This window comes from Periplaneta americana, chromosome 5 (genome assembly GCF_040183065.1).
Source record: "Periplaneta americana isolate PAMFEO1 chromosome 5, P.americana_PAMFEO1_priV1, whole genome shotgun sequence".
Classification (NCBI taxonomy): Eukaryota; Metazoa; Arthropoda; class Insecta; order Blattodea; family Blattidae; genus Periplaneta; species Periplaneta americana.
In genome coordinates, this window is record NC_091121.1 from 190,672,897 (window position 1) to 190,699,027 (window position 26,131).

The following is a 26,131-nucleotide window of genomic DNA, read 5'->3' on the forward strand; positions in this document are numbered from 1 at the left end:
CTGGGGCTATGTAAAGAACTTGGTGTATGCCACCCCTGTACAGGATTTGCAGACATTGCTTCAACGCATCACTCAAGCATTTGAACGAGTAACACGTAAAATGCTGACAAATATGTGAAATGAGTTAGAATACCATTTGGACATTTTGAGTGCTTGAAGTGAAATGACCATACAATGACTAAACAATTTGAGTTAGTGTATCTTTGCATCAAACATTGTGTCCATACCTATTTTCACTAAGAACTAAAAACATTTCTAATCAGGGTAAACATTCTGGGGCACTCTTTACTACTATAAATTAAAATATGGCGAAACGACATTTCAATCGCTTTGCCGAATAACAAAATAGCATTTAAATATTATTTTACAATTTAATAAAACACTGTGACAATAATCGCGTTTTATTTGTCACAAAACGTGACTTCCACTTCTTGTCCAATAACCAATCAAAACTATCATTATCAATTTAACATTTATACGAAACTTTAAACATACAAAACAATCATTTGTAAGAGCAAACACATTTAAACACAGCAGTTCACCCATTGCAGTTCCACACCGCAGAAGCGCTGATTTCACTCGCTGTGGCGTTTCGCCTAGTACCGACACACAAGGAAGACCCAGTTCACCACACATCTGCAGGCAACAAAAACAACTTGGTTCACTCTTGCACAATCACTACGCAAATATTTCTCACGGACCTTTTCCCTTTTAGGAATACTTTAAAGGCCATCCAAACACTGGGTAATGCGGTATTTGCTAAATGAACTTGTTCTACTTTCCTCAACAGCTTATTAGGAAATCAAATGTCGTGAAGCTTGTCTAACAGCAGGATAAGCGCATCAAGGTTCGATTCCCGAGAGGTTTTCAGAGGGGCGTTTTCACAAAACTCGTTATCTACATTTTTTTCGATTTTGAGGGTTTAGCGTATTCTTATGGTTTTGGGTCAGGAGAATCCAATGGTGCTATCAGAATTGAGCTAAAGTTGGTAAGTATATCAGTAAATTGATCTTAAAATAAAAGAGATTTTTCAAAACTCGGTATCTACAGTTGTGTATTTTAGAAAAGAGCTCTCTTGAAAAAAAAAAAAACAAGATTGTAGATAACGAGTTTTGTGAAAACGCCCCTCAATTATTCTCTTGACGTTCCATGTTAACAAGAAGTGTTATTCAGGGATCATAGGAAAATAAGGGATGATATAATAGTAATAGTAGTAGTAGTAGTAGTAGTAGTAGTAATAATAATAATAATAATAATAATAATAATAATAATAATAATAATAATACAGTGAAACCTGCCTTTGCGGTCACTTCATTTAAACGGCCACCTGGCCAAAAGGCCAATTTTCTCTGGAACCAATTGGATTTTCCATAAGATCAATACAAATTCTCTCTTTATTTAGCGGCCACCTCATGCTTCGGCCAGCGGCCGGAGTCTCTTTGGATTGGAACTTGATTATAACAGTCACTGTCCAACAAAAATCTTTTCACGGATACTGTCTGACCTATTTTTTCGATGGTTAGAGGACAGAGAGCAATATCACGAGTACAACAGCCAAGTGTACAACAGTACACCCTCCATATCTTGGGGTTAGTTGGTTAGTTTTATGACTCTTTTGTCACTTTCCACTCCGACCCTGCACAGCCATAAATTCTTACTCGTTTTTAAAGGATTGAAACACGGACGTTTTCAATCGAAAATGTCACAGTATGTTTTAGGTCAGTAGTTAACCAGTCGAAATTTTTTTATATTTTTTTCTCCTCTTTCCATCTTTTTCTATTTGGACCAGCTTTTGCGAATTTTTCTTCTTTTCATTCAGTTGATTCAGAGGAACTGTGACGTTAGTTTGAGTCTAACAATAAATCTAGAGTGGTATTAAGTTCCGAGGTGAAACGAAAAAAGCGAGAAGGGAACATCTGCGAGAAAAATTGCAGAAATATTCAAATGTAGAAGGACACAAATACATGGTATAATTAAGATGAAATATTAAAACAATGGGAGGAAAATATGCTTGGTGGCCAAAAAAAGAAGAGAGAATCTGTGTTTAGTAATGTGAATGATTTCGTTTACGAATGGTTCAAGTGTGCGAGGGCGAAGAAATTGAGTTTTGAAAAGGCTAGTTGCAAGAATGGAAGAGGCTGACATTAATATGCACGATTCTTGTACGCGCACAGTACTAAGAAGTCAGTGAAATTCAGTATTTTCAGGCTGATTCATAAAAAACCGCAACCTTAATCAAGCGGCCATTTTATAAGGTAACTTCAGATGGCCGCTTTAGACAGGTTTCACTGTAATAATAATAATAATAATAATAATAATAATAATAATAATAATAATAATAATAATAATAATTTATTTAATCTGACAGGATTAAGGCCATAAGGCCTTCTCTTCCATCCTACCAGATAGCACATATAAATACAAAAAATAAATACAAACACTGATTAAAATGATACAACTTAAGTTAAAGCCCTATAGAGGGTCAACAGAGTCAAAAGTACATTATAGAGCTCTCATCGAGGTAATACAACGAAAAGAAAGAAAACAGAGATAGCAATGATGTTATTGATAACTGACAATAATAATAATAATAATAATAATAATAATAATAATAATAATAATAATAGTAGTAGTAGCAATAATAATAATAATAATAATAATAATAATAATAATAAATACATTACATATTAATTTTGAATTTTACAACAGCATAGTTACTATATTTACTATATGTCATGGGTTAAGGTGAAGTTGCGCAACCCGACATGTGTTCAACAAACAATTCCACGAACTAGAATGTGATTTTTTTATTTAAATTTGAATTTTGATATTGTCCGACAGTCTCTGACGTGGTCAGGGAGAGAATTCCAGAGGCGTGGAATAGATATGCTGAAGGATGATGAGTAGAAGGATGTTCTGTGCAGAGGAATAGAGAGAAGGTACATGTTCCGGGTTCGATGTAGTAAAAGGTAAACAAAACGAGATGCTAGGTAAGAGGGTGTGGAGGTGTGGATGATTTTAAATAGTAATAATAATAATAATAATATAAAGTGCTAAATAATAACTGCCTGACGCCATGGAAATTTATTTATTTTTTATTGGCACACAAACTTCATTTGAACATCGAAACAGACCATGAAGTTTTAAATTCGTTAAGGGGGATAACGGGTGAAATTTTGATAATCATCAGTCAAAAAAAGCATTTTCCATTCTCTTGTAAAAAATGAATCAACATGAAGCATATTTACAGCATCTCAATATTTGCAACACATTATTGAGAACCTCGAATCCTCTTGTCGTTTCTACAAGGAACATAGCAGCAGAAAAGAAAGTATGTTCCAGGAAGTTAAAAATTCCACCTGAAGATCTGGATATAAGTAACATCAATGTCCATAAACTACGACAAAATCTTAGGAAACAAGAGTACGACAAATGGTGTGCGCTTCCACATAAAGGAAAAGGTGTTATTTTATTTCAAGAATATACTCCCGGAAATAAATGGATTTTTTCTAAGGAGGGTCTAGCTTCCTCTGAATGGCGGGACGCAATTAAGATGAATGCTAACGTAGCACCAGTGAGAAGTCTTCATGGGAGATCCTTGGACGGTTTCCGTTGCAGATACTGCAACGAGATTGAAACCTTAGCACACGTCCTAGGATCCTGTCAGCATGGAGAACTCCTGAGAAATTCACGCCATCATAACATCCGAAAACTAATAGCACAAGCCCTTAGAAACAAATCCTTCGAGGTCCATGAAGAGGTGCACTGCGTTGCGTCTGAAGGCGGCGGAATTAGAAGAGCGGATATCGTGGCTCTAGACAAGACTAATAGTAAAGGCTTTATACTGGACCCAACTGTTAGATTTGAGATGAGCCAGACACAACCATCTGAGGTTAACAAAGAGAAACAACAAATTTATGAGCCTACTATTCTGTATTTTCTAGAAAAATATCAGATGGAAGGCACCTGGGAAGTACATGGTTTAATGATCGGAGCGAGGGGCACCATCCCACGATCAACTGTAAACACTATCAAAACATTTGGAATCCATGACATCATTCCAAAAATAATCACTTCAACCATTAAAGGGTCTGTGGCGATTCTGAAAAATCATTTATACGGAATATCATAATACCCCCCCCTTTTCTATTCGTTAGTGTGTGATTGTTACAAATATATGTACAAATTTATTATTTCTTAAACTTAAGCTCCTAGTTCACATTTAAATTTGGCTCATCTATCTTACTGTAATCATTACTATTCTTATATGTGTGTTATTCTGTGTTTTTGGCAACCCAGGATGCCTGGGCAGACTATTTCTTGAAATATATATATATATATATATATATATATATATATATATATATATATATGTTCAACAAGTTTCGATGCTCTGCGGTACACGAAAGCATACGAATTACGCAATGTACAGGGTGTTTCCGAGGTGGTGTTACAAACTTTCAGGGATGATGGCGAAGGGCACATGTATCAATTTGAGATAAGGAACCATGGTCCGGAAATGACTGAGTCGAAAGTTATAAGCAAAAATAGTGTGTGTAGTAATGATAACGAAATGAGTCCGAGGTTAAACGACGAAAGTTACACAGCAATTCTGCTTCAAATGCTGGGGGGAAACCTCGGAAAAACTTCAACTAGGAAATATGTACAACAAGGATTTAAACCTGGGCCTGCTCATTTTACGGTCAGACATACTAACAATTACTCTACAATGGTGGACTACATTTCAGCTACAGACAGTGTAGAAAGTACATTTGCCAACAAAATTCTGCTCCTATTTTAATAATTAAAATAAAACTACAAAGCCGTTATGGTAGTCTGGTGGCTTGAGCGCTGGACTTATAATACTATGGACACGGGTTCAATACCCGGCGTATCGCCGATTTATAACTTCTGTTGGGTAAGCCCATCCCTGTGGCATCCAAACAAATCATCACTATCATTATCATCATCATCATCTCATCGTAATGTAGTGTACACCAGCCTCCTATGGCGCATCTTGGACAATGAATTTGTCTGTAAATTGGTGTACACAACTGGCTTCATATGAGTGAATGACGAACAGTCATTGCCGCCCTCATATAAGCCCACCATCGGTCCCTATCCTGAGCAAGATTAATCCAGTCTCTACCATCATATCCCACCTCTCTCAAATCCATTTTAATATTATCCTCCCATCTACGTCTCGGCCTTTTCCCCTCAGGTCTTCGAACTAACACTCTATATGCATTTCTGGATTCACCCATACGTGCTACATGCCCTGCCCATCTCAAACGTCTGGATTTAATGTTCCTAATTATGTCAGGTGAAGAATACAATGCGTGCAGTTCTGTGTTGTGTAACTTTCTGCATTCTCCTGTAACTTCATACCTCTTAGCCCCAAATATTTTCCTAAGAACCTTATTCTCAAACACCCTTAACCTATGTTTCTCTCTCAAAGTGAGAGTCCAAGTTTCACAACTATAAACAACAACCGGTAATATAACTGTTTTATAAATTCTAACTTTCAGATTTTTTTGACAGCAGACTAGATGACAAAAGCTTCTCAACCGAATAATAACAGGCATTTCCCATATTTATTCTGCGTTTAATTTCATTTTTTGACAGCAGACTAGATGACAAAAGCTTCTCAACCGAATAATAACAGGCATTTCCCATATTTGTTCTGCGTTTAATTTCATTTTTTGACAGCAGACTAGATGACAAAAGCTTCTCAACCGAATAATAACAGGCATTTCCCATATTTATTCTGCGTTTAATTTCATTTTTGACAGCAGACTAGATGACAAAAGCTTCTCAACCGAATAATTACAGGCATTTCCCATATTTATTCTGCGTTTAATTTCATTTTTTGACAGCAGACTAGATGACAAAAGCTTCTCAACCGAATAATAACAGGCATTTCCCATATTTGTTCTGCGTTTAATTTCATTTTTTGACAGCAGACTAGATGACAAAAGCTTCTCAACCGAATAATAACAGGCATTTCCCATATTTGTTCTGCGTTTAATTTCATTTTTTGACAGCAGACTAGATGACAAAAGCTTCTCAACCGAATAATAACAGGCATTTCCCATATTTATTCTGCGTTTAATTTCGTCTAGAGTTTCATTTATATTTGTTACTGTTTCCCTAAAGTACTTGAATTTTTCCACCTTTTCAAAGGCTAAATTTCCAATTTGTATATTTCCATTTTGTACTATGTTCTGGTAACAAGACATAATCATATACTTTGTTGTTTTCGGGGTTCACTTCAAAACCTATTTCCTTACTTACTTGAAGAAAAATTCCCGTGTTTTCCATAATTGTTTGTGGATTTTTATTAATATTTAATATTCGCTAACTATGAACATGCTGCGACAAAAAGAAAGGGAGAGTATAGTTCGGGCAACGGGTTCACCTCTGCATCAATGTCAATATTATATTCAAAAAAATGTGTCACAGATATGATAGCCTACATACTTTGTCATTACAAGTTCATGAGTGTTGTTACAATTTAGTTTCTCTGTCATAGTGTGAATGACATTACCATTTACAGATTATTGTCAACTATTAATTCAAAACGTACACATAATTATTAAGCACTGCGATAAGAACATATCTGATATTTATTTATACTAAATTAATTGTACAAAGCATAACAAATCAGGAACACACACACGTATGAACAAAGCTCATGTTCGAGTGTACTTCTATTTAATACATAAAAATATTATATATAAGGTTTTTATTAGGTTATTTTACGACGCTGTATCAACATCTCAGGTTATTTAGCGTCTGAATGAGATGAAGGTGATAATGCCAGTGAAATAAGTCCGGGGTCCAGCACCGAAAGTTACCCAGCATTTGCTCGTGTTGGGTTGAGGGAAAACCCCGGAAAAAACCCCAACCAGGTAACTTGCCCCGACCGGGATTCAAACCCGGGCCACCTGGTTTCGCAGCCAGACTCGCTGACCGTTACTCCACAGGTGTGGACTATATTATGGTCTTTCTAATCAACCGTGCATAATTTTTATACAAGATTTATAAGTATGCAGAGTTGGGACGAAAAACGTTATTAATAAACCAATCATAAGCGATGGATGTATAAACAGCGTGTAACTATACATGGGAATTGCTTTGCAGTAGTTATAAACACAAAACCCCTTGTTTAAGCGTTGTATATAGTGCAAAAAATGGCCGCCATTCTAACAGTTGTTCGTATCGATTGTCATTTTACCATGATGTTTACCTTGTAACCACAGAACAAACCAAACAGCACAGAATAATTAGAAAAATATTGCTGTACTGTATTTTTATTTTAGTTGGTTATTTAACGACGCTGTATCAACTACTAGGTTATTTAGCGTCGATGAGATGGGTGATAGCGAGATGATATTTGGCGAGATGAGGCCGAGGATTCGCCATAGATTACCTTGCATTCACATTACGATTGGGGAAAACCTCGGAAAAAACCCAACCAGGTAATCAGCCCAAGCGGGGATCGAACCCGCGCCCGAACGCAACTTCAGACCGGCAGGCAAGCGCCTTAACCGACTGAGCCACGCCGGTGGCTACTGTACTGTACACTTTGACAAAAATATAGCGTGGCAATCGATGAGGCCCAGTTGTGCTATCGATAATTAACGCGGCACACTGGCGCGCACTATCGGATGCAATAGAGAAATGTTAAATGTTATGTTTTATTTAACGACGCTCGCAACTGCAGAGGTTATATCAGCGTCGTCGGATGTGCCGGAATTTTGTCCCGCAGGAGTTCTTTTACATGCCAGTAAATCTACTGACATGAGCCTGTCGCATTTAACACACTTAAATGCCATCGACCTGGCCCGGGATCGAACCTGCAACCTTGGGCTATACCAACTCGCCAACCAGGTCGACTGCAATAGAGAACCTTAGATATTCTATTACCTTTCGTATTGACGTAATGACGAAAGTATGACGTAGCTTGTAACAGTTGTACTGTTACACACGACGTATGTAGTGATTATTAGTAAGGAATTTACACACGACTTATAAACGAGCTATTCATTGTGTAAGTATAAGACAGTTAAACGTCTGTATAAGAGTTTTTATTGGTGAGACCGATAATATATATATAAACAAAAAAATAAGAACATGAAAAAAACCTATACTACATAGAATCAATGATAAGCATATGTTCAATTTTTTATTGAACTTAAAAACAAAAAATGTTGAAAATTCTGGATGTATTTTGATTATGGCGTTATATAATTTTGATCCTAGACTAATACTGTTTTTTTAAACCTGCCATTATGATAATTTTTGCTCTCTTAAGGGTAAATTAAGGTTTCGACTAATATTGTAAATATAAGAAAATTATATATAATCTGTATGATTTTTGTAAGTATACCTCACTAATATACATTTGTATAACTGTACAATCTTATAGGCTTTAAATTCAGAGAAGCTGAGTTCAAAAGGGTAATCAATAAGTATTTTTTAAACATAAACTTCTCTTCTGATACGGCTGCTTCGTCTTCTATAGCTAAGTCATCAGAACGATTCTCTGTCTCATATAGCTCTCCTACATATTTCGTCCGTCTGTCCAGTATTCCTGATTTGTCTGTTTCCTAAATACTATGGTATATTATGTGAATAAGGTTTCAGTAATATAATGCAGATACTTATGCTGATGCGAGTGTATACGTAAACATTTTCATAAAACTATTTCAACGAAATAAACTACTCTATCAGTAGCGATAGCAGCAATGGGAAAATATGCGTAGAAAATTTAATTATGAATCTCAGATATTAAATTCAAGTACTCGGTCTTAACAGGGGTGTAGAAACAGCACGGAATAATACAGATCGAAGGCCAGTAATGGCTGGAAAAGTATATGTAAAACCACGTTGAGCGGTTAATATGAAAACATCGCTAGTTATTAACACACAACGATTATGATTAAAACGACAGGATATGGGATACAAGCATTGTAAAAATACAAATGATATGAGAAAAATTACACCAATATTGGGATAAATATCAGGAACAGCGGTAGAGGCATTAAAATATTATGAGATTTGTTTACTCTATAGCGTCATTTCACAAGTTACGTGAAAAGGTTAATAAAAACAAGTCACATAATATGTACTAACCAAAGATTTTATTGTAGCACGATCATATACGTGTGCATTAATGACCAGATATCAAAACATAAAGTACTCATATAAGCAATTAGATCATTTGACAGAAAGTGAAAGATCTTCAGCAAATAGGAGCTTGTTTATATTAGACAAAAAAATTGTTACTCTTCCACTAGACAACAGTATTAATGGCAGTATTGTTAATTTATGGTGGAATCAAAAAGTTCCCGAATATTTTGTAAAATTACTTGGACTTTCACCAGTGCTGCGCAAAACAATTTTATTAAAATAAATGGCAAGTTTGACATCGACATAAATTCATGTTGTAATTGTATGTTATAGAACTAACATACAACACTGAATTATTGTGAAAATAAAAAATCTGATTTCAATAGATACAGGTACTGAACTTTCACGAATAAAATTTTTCTGTTTTTCTCCATGCCTGAGAGTCTATAACGTCACAATAACTTACACAGTGCTCGTACAGCTGGCGCCAGCGTTTTTGGCGTGTGTCCTAGAGCAGCGTTTCTCAAACTTTTTTGAAGTGGGGACCACTTTTAAAGACAGAACAGTTCCGCCGACAACCTACTCTTGATCCCTTCGAAAGCAAATTTATCATTTTCGTAGCATATTTTAATACCAAATAGCCTATATTTATATCTTAAAATTGAATTAAGGTTCGGTACTTTGGTCCTCTGTTATGAATTCGGGTGGTCCCTGGCTGGGTTACAGGCGCGGCGCCAGATGTGCAGGGAAAAGTTGTCGAGAAACACCACGTATATAGTGCTTTAAATCCTTCTTTTGTAGCTGAGAGTAGAGTGGGAAGTCGATAGACGGGTAGGGTAATAAATTTCATAAAATGCAGTACTGGGAGAAAAAGTGAAATTCGATTGCCATGTGTCATTTCCAAACTCTGAGATTTTAAGCTATAATGTGATACGTAATTCATTTGAATTTTATTTTTTCTCCTGTCTTTTTTGAAGGACCACAAGGACAGACCTCGAGGACCATAGGTGGTCCGCGAACCATAGTTTGAGAAACGCTGTCCTAGAGTATAGAGCCCAGTTTGTGAGCATGTTACAAGTGCAGCTGAGAATGGTACCACTTCCTATACACGTCACATCAGCCATTTTCCAAACACAGTTGTCAGACTGATTACGGTAAAGGTAAGACACTAGCACTTAACGTTCCCATTACTTATTTCACACGCAAGAAACGGTGACGCGGATTGTACCTCACCTATGTCTCGACTCGTACAAGGAGTTTAATATAACGTTACTCTAGATAGGGAACTTGATGAGGGAAGGAAAAGCAATTAATTTTGCACAGAGCTCTCTTACTCAGGGACGGAATTCTTTTACGCTAGATCAGAGGTCTCCAAAAAGCGTATCGTCATTCGTGCTCCCGATGCTGCCCGCCGAACACAGTTTGCTGTAAGGCTAGAGAAGGGGGGGGGGACTCGTACCTCAACAGATGGAAACGATCAGTGGGGGATCGCGGCAACAGTCTGCTTATGTTTACAAATAGTAACATCAAAAGAATAAGAAATATCATACGTTTGTATATTATTTTGACATACTATGAAGCTGGAGCCCCGTCTGTTGCTATTGACAGAAGCCAGTGCAAATTCAACCTCTTCTGTTCTATGGTGCCTTTCAGTGCCTGGAAAAGATCTTCTCCAGTTGTATTTTGTAATTACATCTAGAAGACAGTCATACACAGTAAAATGTTCATTAACTCCTCGGATGAAAATGGATAGGTGAGCTTCGTCATTTCTATCTGTGCTTTCGTGCAATGCGAGTAAGCTACAAACTGGTTAATTGTGGTTTCGACTTCAGATTCAATTACATTTACAGTTTTGAAATTCCTTCTCTGAACTGTAATTGGAAACAATTTAATTTTCTTAAACTTTGACTTTGTTCTGGACACAGTATTTTAGTAACGATTTTACACATGATGCTCCTGTAAAGGGCTTAATTGATTTTCCAATATTCCAAGCTAGAACATGGCTAGCAAGAAGCTTTTTTTTGTTTAAGACTGAGGACACGTGTGTGATTTGTGTCTGTATTTTCTTGTTTTATATTTATCAAAATATTTGTAGGCCTACGCATTTCACCTAAAATTATACGAAAAACTATATGTTTGTCATGCGGAACTGAGTGTAGACGTTTTGTAATATACTGATTATTATCAGTGGCGTAGCATGAAATTTTGAGCAGGGGAAGCTAACTCAAGTTGTCTTTCATGTACATATGAGAAAACGTATTACAAAAATATAGTCTTAAAATAAATAGTAGTCAATGTCAAGTCAGCAGTCCGAAGATTGGTTGGAACCTCTAAGTAACACCAATAAGGCATGACCTCAAATGGTAAAATATGATTTCATGGTTTACACATATCTCTAACAAACAGACACGGTCATTTGTCTTTTAAATCGCACTTTTGTTCGTAAGTCAGTCTTGATAATAGAATTGTCCTAAAAATTCAAGTAAATTGGTGTCAGGAACTGTTATTTCACTCATTATTTATTATATCAGCCACAATGCACACTAACCTTCAACTGAACATAACTCACGAAAGGGATAACTCGGAAAGTTTAAATGTAAAAGCTAGCTTCTTCCGTGCCTTGCGACCAGGGTAGGTTAGTTAGAAAGGGATGGAAAATCTGCGGGGTGGATTACACAGAAGAATGAGTGTGAGAAACCAGTCTGCTTGGAAGCTGGTGTGTGCAGGCTTCTTGTTTACTGCTGCATCACAAATCATCCTGAGCTGCCGCATCACAATATTAAACGCATAAATATAAACTCTATTAAAATTAATAAATAATTTTGTTCATAAACTGCAGGTTTATTATGAAATTATTATTACCTGGGGAAGCTGAGCTTTTTAGCTTACAATAACGCTACGCCACTGATTATTATGTATAACCAAAAGTTATACAAATAGCCCCAAAATAAATTATTTCCACATGTCCAACATGCCTGTAATTGTGTGATATTCTTTGTGAAGAGTCGAGTAGTGTCGTCGCATGTTGAATTCTAAGACACCCTTAAAAATTTTCGAACAAATTAAGCATTTCACATTCTCCCCACTAACACAAAAATATCTCTCTTCCTATTCATCCTTGAATGTACTACGTCCCTGATTAGAAGACATTGTGAAACGGTGGATCACTCCGACCAACACAATAATAATGGCAGTCCGCCACTGCTCTTCGTTTGCGCACAAACATTGAGTACAGTACAGGTGGGGATGGGTGAGGCGGAACGCGCTCATTACGTACTGGCTTCGGTTCCGTTCAGGGGCTTACTCGCGAGTACGCTTTTGGAGACATCTGCGCTAGATAAATCTAAGATAACTCCTGACTTTACTTCCCTTCCGAAGAAAGACATGCTAAGGTGTTTTAAGGAGACTGCGTAGTCTGAGCGTATGACTGTTGTGTATAAGTCAAGAAATTTTGCTATTACTCTTCAACTTTTCAATCTATCAATTTACAATTTTTACAGCATACACACAGTACAGTGTGTGAGCAGAAACATTCCGGGGTTATAAACTGCTATAATTGTCACTAAGTGTTTTACGAAATTCATACCGGTGTCACTAGAAAGAACAGCTCAAGGAATTTCAGGAAATGCGTAATTGATAATTGTTGACCGAAACAACAGATGACAGCACATCAAGAAAGAAAAAAAACGCCGTTTCCGCTATTTGTTACTTTTCTATTTTAAAATGTTTAAATATTGGTATGATTTTTCTTTTAAATTATCTGCCAAACATTTTTGAAAATTATATGATCATTATTAGCAATATGAAAAAAAGTTCAAATCAGATTTTTAGTTCAGTATTTATACACAATTCCAGAAAATTTCAAGACATTTGCACGAAAACTGTATCGCGTAGTGGATTTTGAATGCAAAAAAAAAAAAAAATAAATAAAAAATAAAAAAAAAAGAGAAAATAACTTTACAGTTTAAATGTGAAAACCTGTACATTACCATCATCCAGTTAGCCTAGAACTTTCCAGATGTAAGCGCCATTATAAAATGGAAGGTTTATTCATAATAAAATACTGAAAATAAAAAAAAAAAAAACGTTTTTTTTTTTTTTTCATGTTTATCAAAATTTCACCGATGAGATTGACCGAAATCCGGTTTTCAGCCTTGTACAGGGAATATTGCTATACTAAGGGGAAAATGCGCTCTTGGTTACGTAGATACGGCTGTTCAATGTTGTCCTAATGTCTAATGTTTTTTTGACCTCCGAGGAGGTGTGTGATATCCTTTTAGTTCTGCCTCTGCTCCTCCTTCAGGGAGTCAGTGAACCTCCAAAGCGATGGATGATGAGATAGTAACAATAATTGTGAAGATGAAGCATTGGTTTTCCTCTGTCACTCATTATTTCTGCCATATTCAGAACTGGAAATATTAATGATTAGAAGTTACTGAAATTTTTAAGTTACTGTAAAAATAAATTTTAATTTACCGTGGAAACGGAATGACGTAAGTCCTTGTTGTGTTGACTGAGTATAGGATAAAACAAAAATACAGGGGAGAATAGGATTGGATGAAATGTCCTTCAGGACGAGACAAGTTGTGGACAAAATTGATACATTGGACGAGATTTGGGTTGGACGAAATATCCTGGAAGCTCCAAATGTAGCCTAATCCTTTGGTTCCCAACCTTTTTTGACTAACGACACACTTTACTGAACGCCCACGATATCGGAACACACTTATATGATTTTAATAATAATAATAATGATAATAATAATAATAATAATATAATAACAATAATCAGTACTTTTCTTCTAGAGAAAAAGGTGGTGAAACTCTGTGCAGAATATTTTATAGCGGACGGGGAGATGCTTACTGTTCATTGTATTCTATCACAGATGGCTTTATGGTTTGAATCTAATGGTTTTTTGCTTAATCAAGAAAAGACTGTCAACATAACTTTTAGCCTAAATCATGTAATAAAGAAGGACAACATACAAAACTATACCAAATTTCTAGGTCTTTTTATAAACCCCAGTTTAACATGGGAAAAACATATCGAATATATATGCACAAAATTATCAAGAGTTATATATTTATTAAAGAAATTAGTGACTTGCGTTTCTCAAAATTATTTAAGATGTGCCTACTTTTCGTTCTTTCAGTCGATAATTAGGTATGCCTTAATTTTCTGGGGAAATGGTAGCAAAATTGGGAGTGTCTTGATTTTGCAAAAGAAAGCCATTAGAATTCTATGTCAGTCAAACTATCTTGAACATTGTCGACCTTTACACTCGACAAAATATAGACAATTACTCATTAATAGCCAATATACATTATCATGAAATTAGAAATAGTGAACAAATTATATAATAAGCTTCCCTACCGACCAATAGTTTCAAAGCTAGATTTTATAATTGGCTTTTAATTAATCCTTTCTACTCTGTAGATGAGTTTCTTAACATAAATGCATACGAAATTGTTTTTAATAAATAATAAATATTTACATTTAGTTACAATTATTGCATTAAGAGTGAAGTGTTTTCATTAATTTTTAGAGTTTCAAAATGTTTTGTGTTTTCATTCTAATTAAACTTTACTGTTTTCAATTATATATGTATTTTCAAATGTATGTTTTTTTTCCCTCCCTTCTGTATTGTGACGAAGCCTATCACTGTATGTTTAATGGCTTAATAAATTGAACTGAATTGAATTGTACGGGAATTTTGTCGTTTTTGACCTCCTTTTCGTCCAACTAAGACTTTCAAGATCTAAGCGGAATTCAAAGAAAAATTATATTAAAAACATCTTTATTCATATATATTTCGGTTCCACAATGAAAAATGCAACAAAAAGATGCTAGAACGCCGTTCCAGCACGTTCTGCCAGAAACAAATCACTGATAACAACTTCTATGTAGTGTCGGACATCCAGTGTTGTAGATAGGTTGATTTAACACGTAATAGAAAATTCTAAAAGAAGCAGCAACTTGACTGGCATTAGAAAAAAACAAAGGTATGTATAAAATATCCAAACCTATCTATGCTGGATGTCCGATAAAAGATTTTTATTATCGTTTTTTAAAACTCGTCTATTTAAATTAATGTGACGTCTGCGCTTTTGGGTTGCACAGAGTTTCTCTATACGTGGCCTTATGGTTGAAAAACTGAACTTGGCATTTTTGCAGGTGTTCACGTTTTATTGGTAAAGTCTGTCTCAAAATAAAATGTAACATATCAAAGACTTCGTTGCAAATAAAAAATGCATTGTAAAGAGATTTTTTGGATGGCATAAAATTTATTTTTCAATTTCAAAATTTCGCAACACACTACATGGAGCTGCGCGTCACACCGGTTTTAAAATTAAATTTGTCTTTTCGTTCTGGAGCTTTTTGATCCCACCTTTTTAGGATGTTAGAACATGATAATTTTTGTTTCCTTTATCGTTTACAATTGATTCATTTCCTCTAGACTATAATAGTTTCTGACAATGATGGAATTAATTACGGCAATTCAGACCTCAAAAGATGTCCACTGCTCAAATGCCACAATATATTAACAGCTGAAATCAAACAACATTCTACAAAATTTATTTGCAGTTTAAATATTTTCTCTGACCACTGAAATAAACTGAAGCTCACACGATGTCATAAATTGGAGAACCAAGACGTGGTTCAATATTCACTAGATGTTTATGTCAGCTGAAATATCACATGATCACAAGTTTCCAGCAATGCAGTACATCAAGAAAATGTACAACGCATTTAAAGACAAAGATCACAGTTTGTGTCTGTGGAATATTTTTGCTATAATGATATCACAATTAAAAGAATTTAAATGTGTTAACGGAAAATAATTCACATCCAGACATAACTTAAGAACAGTGCTAACACACATCATATTCATTTTTATGCTGTACACAGATTTTCTCTCAAGGGAGTGAGATTAGAAGAGGAAATTACCATTGAGGAAAGGTTTAAATTGTAGAATTGTGAAAACCTGGATGAAGACTGGAATTTCAAAAGTTTGAAAACAGATTTTACAAGTGATTCAACAGGAAAAGCTCCGGAAGATAAGAGCAAGGGCCTTTGTAAGAAAGAAAGTTAATATAAACGAACATGTGTATATTGCTGAGCGGCTGTAGAGAATAGTAATATGCGTTACAAGAGCGGTGTGTTGAAGTTTTCATTTTCGAGGAAAAGTTTGAAAAAGCAAAACATAGTTGAGCTTTTTTTAATTTCCGAGAATTGAAAGAAAACATACCGCTCGTGTATCGTACATTATTTTGTGCGAAGATCGTTTATTACATACCTGAAAGAGGAATTTCTAATTAGTTGCAATGAAATCTCCATCTTGGTTTCTGTTCAATGACGGCAAATTTTCAAAACAAAAATATCTATCTTCAACATTGTTGCTTTAAAATGTTTTCTGTGTTTACTATGCTCCAGCAGGCCGTGATATACGCCTATCTTTTTTTCCCCCCAGTCTATGATGAGTCTGGAATCTTGTTGATTTTTTCACGGCTTCCTTAATGTTACTTGCATCACGAATGCAGTAACTTTAGTGGAGTTGTAGAGTTTACTTAATTTTTGCAAATATTTAGAAACAATAATTAACAGTACAATTTAGGTGAAATTGCAGTGGTAAGTTTCCAATTTATAATTATTACTATATTGAACGTCTCTAAAAATATGTTAAAAGCCTAAAGCAGTAAAATAAATATGTTACTTAAGCGGTAAGAAGAGGGAAATTGTTATGTGTGTTAGGTTGGGAATACTGAATGTGGAATTTTAGACTTTCTGCGGATTGGTTTTGTGCAGAAACCAAGCAAATACGCACGATCTCGCACAAAGGGTATTTGAGGCTGGCACAATGTCTACTGCGCGTATTGATCCTTTACACATGCTAGCTTCTATTGGTAGTCACAAAAAAATCCATTCAAAACCGTGAAAATTAATTTTCAGCCTTTCTCGAATATACATTATTATGAATCTTAGGTAATGATATATTGGTTTTCTTACTCTATTATTATTGTTGTACAGAATTATGGATATAATTTCTGAACTATTAAAGATACAAGCATGAAATTTAGAATACGCATTCTTTAGACTATTAGGAAACTTTTCTCTCTAACAGAATTTTGTTAATTGATTTCATTTTAAAGTACGTCCGTTTGTTTGAAAGAACAACTGAATTAACAATTAACATTATCGCTTTAGGATGTTATTTTGGTTTTACACCATGTCTAAATCAAACCTTTCTTGGTTGATTAGTCACCGAAGTTCCGTTCATTGTCCACTGAAGACTCTAGATCTTAGGGCATTATAAGAGACGAATATCTTCGTAGCACATAAGATTTGTGATATTTGCATAAAGGACTTAATATCAAGATAACCTTAAATAAACAACATTGAATTGCAGCACACAATCTTCAAAGTCTGGTGGCGTTTAACGGTGAAAATATACTACTGTAAACTATGCTATATATTTGGTGAGCGGATTATCTGTGAAACGTGACAGCAGCACAGAGTTCGCGGACCACGGAGCATACGCTCCATGGCACGTGAACTGAATGTCGGGCTTACGTTTCATAATCACTAAGTATTTTTATCAAATATCAACTGACAGACGAAAGATTATACACATGTTCGTTAGCTATATCTCCCGAAATAATTATATTTCATCCAGTAATCACGTTGTGTAAGTTGTGAGGATGATTTTGAGTGATTCAGGAAGGACATGGAAGTTAATGAAGGATAAATGGACTAGATTCATGTGCAAAGCCAACGAAATCTAGGATATGAAGACAACTAGCAAAACATTTCTTTAATTTCTTACATACGTAAAATATAAAACATAATCAGTACATACTAAATATAGGAATATTTTAGAGAACATATTTATATTTCATAACTGAAAGGACATTTTGCAGGAATATTCATTTATTTGACACAAAGGATATTATAAGGAAGACAAGAGAGAAGTGGAATAATGTTCTACACAAAACAACACTTTTAGTTTCAAAGGATTTCATTCACACAACTAGAAAAATGTGTAAATAAGATTAAAATTAATTAATATAAATCACAAACATAGGATTAATTATATACGTAAATGAAAAAAAAAATCAAATTATGTACATAATGTATACAAAGCAATAAACGCATACCAATGTTATTTTTTAAAGATATAATATAGAAATACTGAGCGTTCCAGCGGTAAGTACCGGTCTATTCGTTGGTTGCTAGGCGACGGCGGTGGTTGAACAACTGCCGGACGGCCAACTCCACTTCTTTCGGCGTTCATTACCTCACTTAACGTTTCAACGCCTAGTCAATCTGAGATTGGAATACCTAAAGAGAAACCGTGTTGTGCTATGTCGTGCGGCCTATTTTAGTTACCACGTAGAGATTGCGTAATGGAGATTCTGTGCTTTGAGGGGAGTTGGTCACTATCGCATGCAAAATAATGGTAAAAGTAGCCTCTCTTCAAGCAGTCATAAATATAATACTATTTATCACAGCTCTTTCATTTTTTTAGTGATATATGTATACACATTAAGCTTTGAAATGAAAAAGAATGGTTACTCTAGAGTATATCTTTATCCTTAAATTAATTTTTTTAATTAAGCACAATTTTTTTTATAAATCCACTATATGTCTGTGATTAGGTACATTCTATTCACTTAATATAGCACATATTGAATTGAAAATTTGACCACTTACTGCTAATAGATACTAAAACATACCCTACTAAAATTATTCATGTATCTATAATATTATGGGCATAGGGCTTATAGCAATCATCACCGTCAATAAATTAAAAAGGAATTGAAGATTAGTATAAGCCGTATGCCCATAATATTACAGATATTTTAATAAATTTAGTAGGGTATGTTTTAGTATCTATTAGCAGTAAGTGGCCAAAATTTTAATTCAATGTGTGCTATGATAAGTGAATAGAGTGTAACTAATCACAGGTATGTAGTGAATTTATATAAAAAATATGATTAAATTCAAAAATTAATTTAAGGGTAAGATTTACACTAGATTAACCATTCTTCTTTCATTTTAAAGCTTAATGTGTATACATATATCACTAAAAAAATGAAAGAGCTGTGATAAATAGTATTACAATTCTGACCGCTTGAAGATAAGCTATTTTTACCATTACTTTGCATGTGATAACGTCCAATTCCCCTTAACGCACATATGTTGTGAAAGCTTATTATAAGCTTACGAAAAAAAAATACTGGGGCAGAACAAGGCGAAAAATTTAGAAATCGTTTTCCAGACCGGCCAGTTCCGATCAGGAGGGCAATTAGTGAAAAAGTTTATTGAAACAGGTTATGTAATTGACAGAAAAATACAATCATAATCTCGTGTGCTTACAGAAAAAAAAACTGACGAAGTTGAAACAAACTGGTCAACACTTCCAGCAGTTACTGTCATGAGGGTGAGTACAAAATTCTGTAATTAATATAACATATAATAATTAATGTTAAATAAGGTAGGTGCACTTAATTTCGCCACCGTAACGTTATCCAATTTTTGTACGGATATTCACTCTTAAAATTTGTGTACATAATTCAATGGAATTAATTTCAAAACTACAGACAATAAAATCAGAACACTGTGAAGTGGCGAAATTGTCGACCAGGGTATGACAATTTCGCCACATAAATTTCGTTTTTTTTTTTTTTTTTGCAATTAAAATACTTGAAACTAATAGTCTCATTTGAGTACTAACTATTATTATTATTATTATTATTATTATTATTATTGTAATTGTTACTATTATTATTACTATTATTATCTTCTTCATCATCTTCTTCTTCTTCTTATAATAATCCGTAGCGATTACAGCCCGTGAAGGGACTAGACCGACCAGCCGGCTGCTGGCCTAACGCCCACATGCCGAAGCAGAGGTGGACGATCATCCAACCAGAATGGAGGTATCGTGTGGTTAGCACGATGATCCCCCCAGCCGTTATCGCTGGCATTCGCAGCCGGATTTCGCTACCTGTCGTAGCTCCCCAAGTGCATCACGATGCTGGGTGGGCACCGGTCCCATACACTGGCCGAAATTTCATGAGAAAATTTCTTCCCCCATGAGGACTAGAACCAGCGCGCATTCCGTAACGCGAGTCCTAGTCAGGATGCCTTAGACCACGACGCCACGGCGCGGGACCTTCTTCTTCTTAAGCATAGTAAATAGTAAGATGTTTATAAAAATGGTGTGCAATTTCGCCACGTGGTCTGTAATTACGCCACCACGTGGCGAATTTGTAAACAGCTGTAGAGTTCTACAAATTATCAAATAATATCATTAAGAGTTAAGATTAGACAAAATACCTTACATTACGGTAAAGTGAATAAAATAAGATTTTAAATGGCATATAGCACTTCGTATATAGTAAACTGATTACAACATAGTGCACAGATACTTACTGGAGTAAAATTAGATTGCCTTCTTAGCACAACACAAATGAAATCCCTCTTTAACACTCGCCACTTCCGGGTGGTGGAGACATTATTCTAGCGCAGTAATTAACAATAGATCCCTATTAGAAACAACAACCAAATTTCTTGGCTTAAAAATCGATAATGTGTTAAATTGGAAAAAAATATATTAAAGAAATTACCCCCAAACTAAATTCAGCTTGTTTTGCTATTAGATCTATGCAAAAGGTAGTAAATATCAATACCTTAAAAACAATATACTTCGCATACTTCCACTCGGTAATGAGTTTTGGAATAATATTCTGGGGAAATTCCACAGATAGTAACAGTATATTTCTATTACAAAAAAAGAGTAATTAGAATAATAGTAGGTGCCAAATCTAGGGAATCGTGTAGGACTATTTTCAAAAAACTACAAATAACGCCCATGGCTTGTCAGTATATCTTCTCATTAATAATCTTCCTTGTATGTAATCGTGAAAACTTTGTAACTAATTCAACGGTTCATAGCATAAATACACGTCAAAAAAATGACTTTCATACTCCATCGGCAAGTCTATCGTGATATCAAAAAGGTGTGCGTTATATGGCAGTAAAAATTTTTAATAGCCTCCCTATCGATATAAAAAATGAAACTCAAAACATAAAATTATTTAGGGCCAAATTAAAGAAGTACCTCATTTCTCACGCCTTCTATTCTGTAGGTCAATTCATGACACTCAATAACACTTCATGAAATTTATACTAAAACTATGTGTTGTACTAGCAGACTATATTGTAACAGTCTTACTAATAAACAGTGTATAGTTTTTATACGAGACTTATGGAGAGTTGAGACAGAAAACGTTACCAATAAACCATGAATAAGCTATGGACGTATAAACAGGCTATAACTATACAATGGGAATTGCTTTGCAGTAGTTATATACACGAAACCCCTTGTTTAAGCGTTGTATATAGCGAAAAAATAGCCGCCCCTCTAACAGCTGTTCGTATCGACTGTCATTTTATGTGATGGTTACCTTGTAACCACAGAAGAACAAACCAAAGATCATAGAATTATTAGAATAATATTGCTGTAGCTTGTACTCTTTGACCAAAATGTAGTGTGGTAATCGATTAGAGCCAGTTGTACTATCGATATTTAACATGCCACACTAGAGCGCCCTACCGGATGCAATAGAGAACCTCAGATATTCTATTACCTTTCGTAACGAAGTAATGACGAAACTATGACGTAGCTGTGTAACAGTTATACTGTTATACACGACGTATGTAGTGATTATTAGTAAGGAATTTACACACGACTTATAAACGAGCTACACATTGTGTAAGTATAAGACAGTTAAACGTCTGTATATAGAGTTTTTATTAGTAAGACCGTAAATCTCGTCTGTATATATTTCATCTAGACTTTGACTATAAATTAAGACTATATAATAGTATTAAGTTTTTTGACTTGTTCCATATTCTATGAATGTATGGTTACCATGGAATGTTAATAAATAGCCTACAATACAATACAGCTCGAAACACGACTTTTGTTGGTTGATGAATTAAGGACGTCTGTCATCTGTCAGTGTTTATGTTAATTTGGTCTAAATCAGGCAGTGGCGAAATAGCATGCATTTACCTTAGAACATGCAGGTAAGTTTTAATTCGGTGAATCGCAGGGAGTTTAAGAGGCCGGTTGCTGGCGGTCGCTCAAGCACTGTGCCGCTCAGCGGCCAAAGAATAAACCGGTACTTATCGCCGGAACGCTCTGTAGATCAATTACTCTATAAGTTTAAAGAAGATAAAAAAGACTGAAACAAGAGCAGGTTTAAAGCATAGAATATATTGTCAGAAGAAAAGGAAGAATAAAAAAAAGTTAAAATACTTTTCCTTCATAACCACATTCGAACAATTTATTTGTATCTATTCTTATTTTTTAAAAAAGCTAAACATTGTAATGTAACACCACTCTGATCGCACAAAGCAATAAATTTCTTTAACTACAGTTCACAAAAATAAACATATCTCACAACAATATCTATTTCCATCAGGTTTCCTCCAGTTCGTTCAAGGAAAAAAAACTGTTGACGTCTACAACAGCTCAAATTGTTAGTGACAATATTTATCACTCTTTTAGAGATACATGGAAAACGGTATTTAGTTTAAATACATCTTACTACTTCACCAATTAAGCATCTGAAACGTCATAGAAATCCAACTGCCAATTAAGAGTTTCAATATGAATGTCATATCCATAAAGGTTCTTAATAAACCCAATCTATAAGTGATTTGGAACTGTAAGCATACAACGTTTCCCGATTCCCATCTGAAGAATGTTACAGTACACGTGGGTATCACATGTTGAGCATATCTTGAAGTACAGGGCAGCAGTCGATGCTGAATTGTTTGGACATACCTATTAGAGGCAGATGCTACAAAATCTGGAACAATTTCTTCAGCTCCACCATGAGCTGCCAGTCTGTTTTGACCAAATCATCACGGAAGTAATCCTTGCAGGCGTCTATTGACTGTCGACTTATCTGAAACAACAAAAATAACATTTCACGTTATTTTAAGGACTTCAATACGCCTTAATTTCATACACGACTTTTTATCACCGCTACCATGTGGGACCCACGCATTGGAAAAAGAAGCAGGAGACGTCCAAGGAGAAGGTGGTCGGACGTGTTCCGGAGAGAGACTGGAGCGCAGTGGACGAGAACAGCGAGGGACAGGCAGGCCTGGAAAAGACTGGAAGAAATTATGAACACTATGTAAACTGTGTATAGTTGTGTATTGTTTATATAGTTATTTTTGTGTGTGTCAGTTTGGTTAGCTTGATTCCGTGTATAGTTGGTATATTTCATGTATTTAGTTAGTATAATTTTTGTGTTCAGTTGTATGGTTTTGTGTGTTTTAGTTTGGATAGTTTGATTCCGTGTATAGTTGGTATAGTTCATGTATTTAGTTAGTATAATTTTTGTGTTCAGTTGTATGGTTTTGTGTGTTTTAGTTTGGATAGTTTGATTCCGTGTATAGTTGGTTTAGTTCCTGTATTTAGTTAGTATAATTTTTGTGTTCATTTGTATGGTTTTGTGTGTTTTAGTTGGATAGTTTGATTCCGTGTATAGTTGGTATAGTTCCTGTATTTAGTTAGTATAATTTTTGTGTTCATTTGTAAGGTTTTGTGTGTTTTAGTTGGATAGTTTGATTCCGTGTATAGTTGGTATAGTTCCTGTATTTAGTTAGTATAATTTTTGTGTTCAGTTGTATGGTTTTGTGTGTTTTAGTTGGATAGTTTGATTCCGTGTATAGTTGGTTTAGTTCCTGTATTTAGTTAGTATAATTTTTGTGTTCAGTTGTATCGTTCTTGTGCGTGTAGTTTAGATAGTTTGTGTGTTTAGGCTGTACAATTTATGTGTGCAATAGGTATAGGTTTTTGTGTATTTAGTTTGTGTGTGAGTTAAGACTATGGGTGTTCAGTTTGTGTAATTTTTTCTTTTTTTTTTTTTGTTTTTTATCGTGTGTTCAGTGTGGACAGTTGTGTTCAGATTATAATGTATGTGTTTAGTTTGCATATATTATTTTTGTGGATGTTTAGTTGGTATAATTTGTTTATGTGTTTAGTCTGTATAGTTTTCCGTGTTTAGTTGGTATAATTTGTTTATGTGTTTAGTCTGTATAGTTTTCCGTGTTTAGTTGGTATAATTTGTTTATGTGTTTAGTCTGTATAGTTTTCCGTGTTTAGTTGGTATAATTTGTTTATGTGTTTAGTCTGTATAGTTTTCCGTGTTTAGTTGGTATAATTTGTTTATGTGTTTAGTCTGTATAGTTTTCCGTGTTTAGTTGGTATAATTTGTTTATGTGTTTAGTCTGTATAGTTTTCCGTGTTTAGTTGGTATAATTTGTTTATGTGTTTAGTCTGTATAGTTTTCCGTGTTTAGTTGGTATAATTTGTTTATGTGTTTAGTCTGTACAGTTTTCCGTGTTTAGTTGGTATAATTTGTTTATGTGTTTAGTCTGTATAGTTTTCCGTGTTTAGTTGGTATAATTTGTTTATGTGTTTAGTTTGTAAGTGTATAGTGTAAGCTCTCTTGGACTGGCTCCCAAGTGTAGCAGACCTTCAGCTCACCCTACACTCTCCTGTAGGAGGCCGTTGCCCTTATGGGATTTCAGGCTTTTTGTATTTCGAATTAATTTCCGTTACAGACACGTACTGTTGTGTTTAGATAGCTTGGCCGGTCATAACTAGGGGGCAGATGTTGATGACCTAAAATTCTACTTAAAATGATCATTAAAATGCCCTTAAAGTAATGGAAAAATGACATAAAAATTAAAAGAAAATGACATTTAAATATTATTCAAATTATCTTAGAAAGCATGATGATAGATATATTCCGATAGTCAATGTAATGTAATATAATATAATACTATTTTATTTAGAGTTCAGTCTAATTGACATATCACAGTTTAAAATCAATAACACTTGCAGATGTAAATGATCATTGTATATTATAAAATTGAAATGCAAACGTTTTCGCCCTTGGACATCATCAGGCATTAAACTTACAATATCTTATACAATTTTTCATATCTTTGCTATAGAGTGCGTACCAGATAATTAAAATTTACAATCTTGTATATAATAATAAAATATTTGTGCGAGATCGTGCGTATTTGCTTGGTTTCTGCACAAAACCAATCCGCGGAAAGTCTAAAATTCCTCATTCAGTATTCCCAACCTAGCACTCATAACAATTTCCCTCTTCTTACCACTTAAGTGACATATTGATTTTACTGCTTTAGGCTTTTAACATATTATTTTTAGAGACGTTCAATATAGTAATAATTATAATAAATTGGAAACTTACCACTGCAATTTCACCTAAATTGCACTGTTAATTATTGTTTTTAAATATTTGTAAAAATTAAGTAAAATCTAAATCATTACATAACCTTACCGTTTGTTTTAAGTTCGCATTTATAGACTGGGGGGGGGGGAAGACAGACGTATATCACGGCCTGCTGGAGTATAGTAAACACAGAAAACATTTCAAAGCAACAATGTTGAAGATAGATATTTTTGTTTCGCAAATTTGGCGTCATTGAACAGAAACCAAGATGGAGATTTCATTGCAACTAATTAGTAATTCCTCTTTCAGGTATGTAATAAACGATCTTCGCACAAAATAATGTACGATACACGAGCGGTATGTTTTCTTTCAATTCTCGGAAATTAAAAAAGCTCAACTACGTTTCGCTTTTTCAAACTTTTCCTCGAACATGAAAACTTCAACATACCGCTCTTGTAACGCATATTTTTATTTTATTAGGTTATTTTACGACGCTTTATCAACATCTACGGTTATTTAGCGTCTGAACGAGATGAAGGTGATAATGCCGGTGAAATGAGTCCGGGGTCCAACACCGAAAGTTACCCAGCATTTGCTCATATTGGGTTGAGGGAAAACCCCGGAAAAAACCTCAACCAGGTAACTTGCCCCGACCGGGAATCGAACCCGGGCCACCTGGTTTCGCAGCCAGACGCGCTGAC

At 34.8% G+C, this 26,131-nt stretch overlaps 1 protein-coding gene across 2 annotated transcripts in view; it reads right to left on the reverse strand.

Annotated features, from left to right (window-relative positions):
- Positions 1–357: 357 nt before the first annotated feature.
- eIF5B (eukaryotic translation initiation factor 5B) overlaps positions 358–26,131 on the reverse strand; it is a 288,622-nt gene continuing 262,848 nt past the window's right edge. Inside the window, exons 22-23 of one of the 2 annotated variants that reach the window (XM_069826929.1) lie at positions 22,994–23,117; positions 358–636 (exon numbers count right to left, since the gene is read on the reverse strand). In XM_069826929.1, coding sequence (XP_069683030.1) covers positions 23,010–23,117 — 108 coding nt within the window. In that variant the 3' untranslated portion in view covers positions 358–636; positions 22,994–23,009. Of the gene's footprint in view, positions 637–14,915; positions 19,955–20,311; positions 23,118–26,131 lie in introns of those variants that run through there. The other variant, XR_011332334.1, reaches the window with a different exon arrangement.